General features: G+C 37.4%; 1 protein-coding gene across 1 annotated transcript; it reads right to left on the bottom strand.

The window, feature by feature from the left end:
- Positions 1-5,652: 5,652 nt before the first annotated feature.
- Positions 5,653-7,010, bottom strand: LOC142229595 (uncharacterized). The gene is made up of 2 exons (XM_075300165.1): positions 6,842-7,010; positions 5,653-6,024 (listed from the first exon to the last, which is right to left on the bottom strand). Exons 1-2 carry the CDS (start codon positions 6,969-6,971, stop codon positions 5,702-5,704), a joined length of 453 nt encoding a protein of 150 aa, XP_075156280.1. The 5' UTR covers positions 6,972-7,010; the 3' UTR covers positions 5,653-5,701.
- Positions 7,011-10,270: the final 3,260 nt, after the last annotated feature.

The following is a 10,270-nucleotide window of genomic DNA, read 5'->3' as shown; positions in this document are numbered from 1 at the left end:
CTGGTCCTGACCAAAACTATACAAAGGTTGTTGAATGCAACAAGTATATACGGCCGTAAGTTCGGCCAGACCGAATCTTATGTACCCTCCACCATGGATTGCGTAGAAACTTCTACGAAAGACTGTCATCTACAATCGAATTACTTGGATTGTGGTAATACTTACCGATGGTAAGGTTTCTTAAAACTTCTTAACATCGTCTTCTAAATTGTAAGTTAATCCATATGTGGTATATATTAGACAAAAAATGGTATATACACGCAAAAAAATAATTCTTTCCTTCCAAACGAAATTTTAGACAAACAAACTTCGTTTCTCATTTGCTTTTCGCTGTAAGGAAGTGTATTTGGGAGAAAAGTATATACTTTTTGTGATAAACGTTTATTCTTTTCCAGGATGTAAAAACAATTTCATAAGGACAAACTCAAAAAAAAAAAATTGCATTTCCCTCTAATTGGATTTTCCCTCACATCTTTCTCACATCCACGATGTTTTTTAGTTCTTAACACCTTTTCCTGTAATACCAACAATGTAGAATAAATTATACGATTTTATAAATTATAAAATTGTTTTTACCTTTCGACTGGACGGAGAATCGAACCGCGGACCATGCACTTTGTAAGCCAACACACTAACCACTGAGCTATGTATCTGTTATGGTCATCAATAGATAAATATCCATATAAGTTATATTTATATAGCATAGCTTGCGGCGCCCACGAACCGAATAAACAAAGTTTATTTAACAGAAACAAACATTTAGTTTGGTACCGTGGTGCAGTGGTTGCTACGTCCGACTTGCATGCCAAGGGTCGTGGGTTCGATCCCTGCTTCGACCAAAGTTTTTTTTTTTACATATATTCCAGATATGTTCGGAAGATTCCGAAAAAATGTTCAACATTACATTGTAGTATATTAAATTTTGAACTGTAAAATGTGTCTTATTAAAGACCTAAAGTCAGAAAAGAACAGTGTTTGATATAAACGAAATGGACTCTGTTGTTGTTTCAAAAATAACTTTTTTTATTGAAAAAATAAAAATTTTGTAACAAACGAATTTTTTTGGTGATAAAAGTTTAAAATTTTCGAAGAAATTCAAAAAACTCTAACAAAAGAAAAACGTTTTCGGTACACGTTTTCCAAACGTTTTTTTTCTTTGCGTGTATTTATAGGTAAGTCTAGATAGCTAGAATTGAAATATGGCGGTCGCTTTATATGGGGGCTATATACAATTATGAGCCGATATGGACCATTTTTTGTGTGATTGGGGATCGATTTATTTGAGTGCTATATATAACTATAGTCCGATATGGACCTAGTTAGGCATAGTTGTTAACGGCCATATACTAGCACAATGTACCAAATTTCAACTGACTCGGATGAAATTTGCTCCTCCAAGAGGCTCCAAAATCAAATCTCGGGATCGGTTTATATGGGACCTATATATAATTATAGACCGAGGAGGTCCGGAGGTCAAATCTGGGAATCGGTTTATATGGGGGCTATATATATAATTATGGACCGATTTTGTCCAATTTTCGCATGGGTGTTTGAGGCCATATATTAACACACGTACCAAATTTTAACCGAATCGGATGGATTTTGCTCTTCCATGGGGCTCCAGAGGTCAAACCTGGGGTCGGTTTATATGGGGTTATATATAATTATGGACCGATGTGGACCAATTTTTGGATGGTTATTAGAGACCATATAGTAACACCATGTATCAAATTTCAGCCGGATCGGATGAAATTTGCTTCTTTTAGAAGCTCCGCAAGCCAAATTTGGGGATCGGTTTATATGGGGGCTATATATAATTATGGACCGATGTGGACCAATTTTTGCATGGTTATTAGATACCATATTTGCGCAAGCCAAATATGGGGCTCTGTTTATAACGTATGGGGGCTATACGTAAAAGTGGACCGATATGGCCCATTTGCAATACCATCCGACCTACATCAATAAAAACTACTTGTGTCAAATTTCAAGTCGATATCTTGTTTCGTTCGGAAATTGATTGACCGTGATTTTAACAGACGGACGGAGATGCTTAGATCGACTCAGAATTTCACCACGACCTAGAATATATATACTTTATGGGGTCTTAGAGCAATATTACGATGTGTAACACACGGAATGACAGAGTCCTATGGTGGAGGGTATAAAAATAGGAATTATTTATTTATTTATCGATTAATTACATTTATATAAAAATTATAAATATAATTAAAACTAAATAGGAATTAGAAATGTAGCTTTAACGTAATAATTAGATCGGAGGTGAAGACGTCGATTGATCGCTGATCGTATGGAATATATAAAGGGTGATACGGTCAAAATTTGGTCAAGGGAAAACGCGTGTAAATCGGTGAAATCGTTTATTTAAAAAATCAAATCAAATTTCTTTTTCAAGTTCAATTAGTATAAAATTCATGAAAAATATTCAGTTAGGCTTTCGCTTTTCCAAATCCGAATTGCCGGGCCTCACGCTTGACACCTGCCATCAGATTTTATACAGCCACCTTGTCCACCTTCTTCGCCGCAGAAAGCCAGTTTACCTTGAACTGCTGCTCGTCCTTAGCAGTTTTTTGGTCTTCTTTAGGTTCCGCTTGACAATAGCGCAGTATTTCTCAATTGGGCGGAGCTCTGGCGTGTTGGGAGGGTTCTTGTTCTTGGGAACCACCTGCACGTTGTTGGCGGCGTACCACTCCATCGCCTTTTTACCGTAATGGCAAGATGCCAAATCCGGCCAAAACAGTACGGAACAACCGTGTTTCTTCATGAAAGGCAGCAGACGTTTATTCAAACACTCTTTCACGTAAATTTCTTGGTTGACAGTCCCGGAAGCTATGAAAATGCTGCTTTTCAAGCCACAGGTACAGATGGCTTGCCAAACCAGATATTTCTTTGCGAACTTTGACAGTTTTATGTGCTTGAAAATATCTGCTACCTTTCCCCTTCCTTTTGACGTATAAAACTCTTGTCCCGGAAGCTGTTTGTAGTCGGCTTTGACGTAGGTTTCGTCGTCCATTACCACGCAGTCAAACTTCGTCAGCATCGTCGTGTACAGCCTCCGGGATCGCGCTTTGGCCGTCGTATTTTGTTTATCATCGCGATTTAGAATCACTACCTTCTTGTAAGTCGATAGTCCGGCTCGTTTTTTCACTCGATGCACGGTTGTAGACGATACACCCAGCTTATTTCCGGCATCTCGGAGAGAGAGAGCTTAGGGTTTCGCTTGAAACTACCGGCAACTCTCTTTGTCGTCCAGCGGCTTCCGGTTTTCGATTTCCCCCCGATCCAGACTTCCTGGCTGTCGACAAACGTTCCCCAAACACTTTAATTACATTTGTAACGGTTGATTTGGCAACTTATAGCGATTTTGCCAGCTTTGCGTGCGAGTAGCTCGGATTTTCGCGATGCGCGAGCAAAATTTTGATACGCTGCTCTTCTTGCTTGGACGGCATTTTGACAACTGAAGAGTGAATTCTAAAATCAAAATAGGAACAACATTCTACACACACACACCTTCAAAATGAGGGGTGTTCAGGTTTTTTAAATGCAAAATTGAAAGAAATACGTCAAGTTTATATTGACCAAATTTTGACCGTATCACCCTTTAGAGGGAAGATATGATTGCTTGTCCTGATCAGAGAATGAAGCTGCCGAGTCGCGCCGCCGACAATTTTTGGCCAGTCGACGCTGCCGCCGAATATGTCGACTCATCTCTACTTGATTTTAGCCGCCATTTAATCAAGATTATTGATTTAAATCATTATCAAGTTGCTATAATAATTTTGCAAAACGTTAGTTCAGAATATTTGAATGGAATGGAAATTTGATTGTAAGGTTAGTTGTACAACTCATCTCATTGCAATTCGGTAATGTCAAATTGATTTTATAATTGATAATTATCCGTAATGAGGAGGCAAATGTGCTGGCTAAGGAAGGTACACGCGGCATGAATAACATCGTTACGGACTTTTTTCCCCCCTCAATCTTTATATACTTACAAAGTCAACGTCAATACAATGATTTGTGGAAGGAACGATGGACTTCCTCTGGATTGCGAGCAGACCAAACTGATATGGAACGACAAGTATAGTAGAAACTCAGGATTTCTAATGGCGACGAATAGAGAGGATTTGAGGCCTTTAATAGGCATCATAACAGGACACAACACACTTGGGAGCAGTGTTGCCAATTTGGTGCTTTTAGCACCAAATTTAGTGCTTTTTGATTTCTAAAAAGCACCAAATTGCCTTTTTGGTGCCTTTTCAAAAAAAGCACCAACTTGGTGCTTTCTGGCATTTTCATTTAGTGCTTTTGGTGCTTTTTTTATTTTGAACAGTATTAAGTTTAATTGATACAAAAATTTTGATTAGACTTTCAAGAGCCGAAGAAACTCAAATTTATTGCCAAATATAGAATTTGATTGTTATGAAGTTAGTATTGATTATTTTTTAACTAATATAGTTATTTAGGGTATTTTGTAGGAAAGTCGAGCGATGAGTGTCGAATTTTTGAATTTGGTAAAGATGTCATTAAAAACGTTTGTATTAAATTCACAAAAGCACGCACAACTGAAATAAGCAATAGACTCCTTCCATATATTAATATTTTGAAAGTTGAAAAACATCACTGATCAAAATGAATTGGACGAAAGCATTAAAACTGATCAAAGTGTATACTTGAATAGCGATTCATAATGGTGAGTACTAAGTTCAAGTTTTGCCGCTAAAGTGAAAACTATATCAGTAAAAAAGGCATAAAATTATGCATATTTTGCTGCAAATTTTATTATAACTTGATGGGGAATAGCCAAAAGCAGATTTTCACAAAGTTTGTATTCCTTAAAATGAATTATTAAAGAAAAGTAATTGTGAAAAAAATGACTCTTTTAGCAGCTAAACTCGATCTTAATACCCACCTTAACTTCTTAAAATTCAATTCACAAAAGCTCTATAATACATCTTGGGAAGTTTTTTGTTTTTTTTGTTCTTTTTTTTTTTTTAGTAGAGCATTTAATTTTCGATTTTGTGGTGGAAGGTTGTATGTTAGAATTTATAATATAATTTTGGTGCTTTTTGGCCTTGGGGAGTTGGCGACACTGCTTGGGAGCCACATGGTAAAGATTTACTTAATGGCCGATGATATTCGTGGATGATGCATTGATCCGGAGGATACAGAAGACTCTTACCACTTTCTGTGCTAGTTTCCGGCATTATCTTTCAGGATATTACTGAGGTACGGGACTGCAATTTAAAAGATATATTCGCCTTATCAAGGCTTCAGGATGGAAGCCCTAGAGAACCGGTTTTCTTTTCCTAGAACGCAAAGGGGATGTGACCGACCCTGGCAGAGGAAGATATATGACGAAGAGGAAAGAAACAACCATGAGGAATCGTAAAGGACCAACATGGTGCAAGTGGACACCATTCTTCCTTTCCTCACATTTGGTGTCATCCTCTATAACCTAACCAAAGTGTCCATCAAGACGGCTCTTCGACGGAAACGGGCTAAATTTGTCGGCCGTTTGAAGGCCATATTTATTGCCAAATATAGCCAATTTAAACAAAACTAAACTGATTGTAAAATTTGATGCTATTTTCAACATTTTTGCGTTTGAACAAGAATATTGGAAAAAAATTTTAAAAAATGTCGGTTTACTTTATTGCTTATATGTAGTAAAGACGCATTAATTATAACAGTATTCATTGAGTGCCTCTAATCCGACACCATTTCCAACAACTCTGGATACAGTGTTGTTAGTTTCGAATACTATGACATGAAATCTCAAATAATTCGTTCTCCATCCTGTGACACTTAATGATACTGAATTTCTACCAATTCCACCTGATTGAATGGCCGCATTGCTAGTCCCACCTTCACTAGTTTCCGCAAATAAAAGTATTTGAGATATCGGTCCTTTTCGCACATTATAATTGAAGGTTAGTTGAATGCGACTTTGTTCTCTCTCATACTCATACCAACAAGTCTGGGCTCGACCGATAACACCACCTGAAACGAATAAACAAATATATAAAATAATTGTAATAATTATTAAAAAAGATATATTGACTTTAAAACTAACCGCCTAAATTTATTACCGACTCAAACCATCACAAAATGTGGGATATACTACAAAAACGATGCTTTTGTCCTCTAATACTACGTTCACATTATGGTCGAAATCTACTTTAAACATTTGAAGTTTTGGATTTTGTATGGAAAGTCGATTCGAAACAGAGAGATTTCGAGCATAATGTGAACGTTGTGTGAACGTAGTCGATTCGAAATGGAGAGATTTCTAGCATAGTGTGAACGTAGTATACACTTCCAGAATATACGTTTATTCGGACGACAGTGTTCGTGTCGCACATATCCCAAATGTTGGCTACACTATAAGTTATGCTCGAAGACATAATCCATTTTGCTGCTTGTTTATTGGATCGATAACACATTTGTCGATTATTTAGTCATCTCCGCCAATTCATATCGATTGGCCACATTGGAAGATTCTTTACAAACACCAACATTCCCGCCGGAATAAGTTATAGTCTGGACGGCGCATAACATCAGAGAGTGCAACATTTTATTATTATTCCTTTCTAAATCATTCTTAAATATTGAACCACTTGTGGAGAACGATTTGCGCAAAAAATTTAATCCGTTTTCTTTAAGAATAGAGCGCGGTAAAGGTTTTAATCTCTGCCACCATCAATGATATATCAAAATGATTTAATTGACATCAGCTTTTGATATTTTTCATCAGATGTTGGTAATTTTTGCTAAAATCTATCCACGATGGGCGATGCAATGGAGTTCGTTGACTTACCAGGTGCTTCTCTACCAAATACGTAATGATTGTAGATGTACGGCTGAGGCAAACAGAAATCTTCAGCTCTTCCTATATGTATCGCTTGAAATACAATGATAGCAAGAACTGCTACGGTTAAATCCGACATAGTTCGCAGAATCGGACGACAGTTGATATATGTGTTGAATGTGGGAGCTGTCCCATTTAATTTATACTTAAGTGGAAATGTTACAGAAATCGTGATGTTCATTCAATATCGTGACAATAATTAACAATTTTTAATGCATACAAATAATAAAAACAAGTCTGCACCTATAGAGTTAGTATGGCACTAATATTGAGTCCTTTATTAAAAAAGAGGAAATCGTATAGGTAATAAATCCAAATTTATAAAAATCAGGCAATATTATTATGTAACAGGTTGGCTGATAAGTCCCCGGTCTGACACATAGATGGCGTCGCTAAATAACGTCTGTAAGTCAATTAGTTTGTGAGATAGAGCGTCTTTTGTGAAGCAACTTTTGTTATTGTGAAAAAAGGAATAAAAGGAATTTCGTGTTTTGATAAAATACTGTTTTCTGAAGGGAAAAATACGGTGGAAGCAAAAACTTTGATAAAACAAAACTTGATAATGAGTTTACGGACTCTGCCCCAGGGAAATCTACAATAATTGATTGGTATGAAAAATTCAAGCGTGGTGAAATGAGCGCGGAGGACGGTGAACGCACTGGACGCCCGAAAGAGGTGGTTACCGACGCAAACATCAAACAAATCCACAAAATGATTTTGAATGACCGTAAAATGAAGTTGATCGAGATAGCAGAGGCTTTAAAGATATCAAAGGAACGTGTTGGTCATATCATTCATCAATATTTGGATATGCGGAAGCTCTGTGCAAAATGGGTGCCGCGCGAGCTCACATTTGACCAAAAACAACAACATGTTGATGATTCTGAGCGGTGTTTGCAGCTGTTAACTCGTAATACACCCGAGTTTTTCCGTCGACAAGTGACAATGGATGAAACATGGCTCCATCACTACACTCCTGAGTTCAATCGACAGTCGGCTGAGTGGACCGTGAAACGTCTCCGAAGCGTGGAAAGACTCAAAAGTCCGCTGGCAAAGTAATGGCCTCTGTTTTTTGGGATGCGCATGGAACAATTTTTATCGATTATCTTGAGAAGGGAAAAACCATCAACAGTGACTATTATATGGCGTTATTGGAGCGTTTGAAGGTCGAAATCGCGATTCTCCCAAATCTGGTAATAATAATATTATTTATTAGCCAACGTGACTCAAATTTCACATATAGACTTACATGTAGCTCTTAACAGGTTGGCTAATAAGTCCCCGGTCTAAAGGCCGGTACTATGTTCATTCTTGCGAAAAATTTTTATGGAAACCATTATTTCGCACATAGAAAGCGGCGTTTTTTTAGGTAGCTTGGAGCGCTATTTAAAGGGAGCGATATTGGATTAAGTTGGTGGTTGTTGCTTGTTTTTACAAAATAACATTTTATTTTTCCTTGGGCAATTGATCTGCTAATCCTTTGATCCTTTGTACAGTTTCGGAACAAAAATATGGTCCGTGTTTGATTTATAAACCCGCACAAATAGTTTTTAATAACTAAATTATTTCTTAATTCAAATTGCAAATGGCGCCGTGCTATAAACGTCAGTTTTTCAACACGAAAAAACAAAGTATCACAAATGGAAAAAATTTCGCAAATTTTTCGCATTTTTTGGTTTTGTATGGAGTTTCAACGCGAAAACCGAACAGAGTACCGGCCTTAATAAAGAAAACCCATTTTTTGTCAAAATTCGTTTTTATTATTCAACATAAGGGCTGCTTTCTTTTAGCACTGGATATTCTAAGCCGTTAAGGACTAAAATAAAACAGAGTACTCGTTTATCCAGGACATCTCCAAAAATATGCAACACTGTCATCAGCTGTTTAAAAACAACCATAGAAAAGAAGTGAAATCTTGCATTTTTAATGTATGAAATGCTTCAATTAGTAATAAACATTTACTGCTGCGATTATTTATGACACTGTATCACTTTGAATTTCATGTTTTTCGATAAAAATAGTCACAATAAATTGCTATTGTGAATCGAAGAAGCGTCACTTTATCCAAATACAATCTAGCAACATCGGCGCGACTTGCACTGATGAGATGTTCTGGATAGAACACCAGTGCAACGATTTTCTGGATAGCCCATACAAATGTTACATCCAGTGCAAAAAGAAAACAGCCCTATAGTTCCCTTCAAGAGCGATACAACGACTGTAACGACCTTCCAATTTGTTGATACCATTTTGGTAGTACTCCTTCGGTTTTGCCTCAAAATAGGCCTCAGTTTCGGCGATCTCCTCTTCATTTCAGCCAAATTTTTTCCCTGCGAGCATCCTTTTGAAGTCTGAGAACAAGAAAAAGTCGCTGGGGGACAGATCTGGAGAATACGGTGGGTGGGGAAGCAATTCGAAGCCCATTTCATGAATTTTTGCCATCGTTCTCAATGACTTGTGGCACGGTGCGTTGTCTTGGTGGAACAACACTTTTTTCTTCTTCATATAGGGCCGTTTTGCCGCGATTTCGACCTTCAAACGCTCCAATAACGCCATAATAGTCACTGTTGATGGTTTTTCCCTTCTCAAGATAAGGTGAGTACTATGTTCGGTTTTTTCACCAAAACACTAAATTAAAAGTACACAAATATTTATGACTATTATATTTTTATCAAATAATGGATGGAAAATATCCAATGAATTGATTGATAATCATGATAAATATTTCTAAATTAATTAATTTTAAAAAAAACTGGTTTTAAAAAAAACTGGTTTTCAGCTTGAAAACTGAACGTAGTACTCAGCTATAATCGATAAAAATTATTCCATGCGCAAAAACAGAGACCATTACTTTGCCAGCGGACTTTCGAGTCTTTCCACGCTTCGGAGACGGTTCACCGGTCACTGTCCACTCAGACGACTGTCGATTGGACTCAGGAGTGTAGTGATGGAACCATGTTTCATCCATTGTCACATATCGACTGAAAATCTCGGGTGTATTACAGCTGCAAACACCGCTCAGAATCATCAACACGTTGTTGTCTTTGGTCAGATGTGAGCTCGCGCGGCACCCATTTTGCACAGAGCTTCCGCATATCCAAATATTGATGAATGATATGACCAACACGTTCCTTTGATATCTTTAAGGCCTCTGCTATCTCGATCATTTTGTGGATTTTTTTTTTTTGATGTTTTCGTCGGTAACCACCTCTTTCGGACGTCCACTTCTTTCACCGTCCTCCGTGCTATCTCGATCATTTTGTGGATTTTTTTGATGTTTTCGTCGGTAACCACCTCTTTCGGACGTCCACTTCGTTCACCGTCCTCCGTGCTCATTTCACCACGCTTGAATTTTGCATACTAATCAATTCCCTGCCA

Source organism: Haematobia irritans, chromosome 3, assembly GCF_050003625.1.
Source record: "Haematobia irritans isolate KBUSLIRL chromosome 3, ASM5000362v1, whole genome shotgun sequence".
Classification (NCBI taxonomy): Eukaryota; Metazoa; Arthropoda; class Insecta; order Diptera; family Muscidae; genus Haematobia; species Haematobia irritans.
The sequence above is the reverse complement of the archived record's forward strand: the minus strand, read 5'-3'. Positions and strand labels throughout refer to the sequence as shown.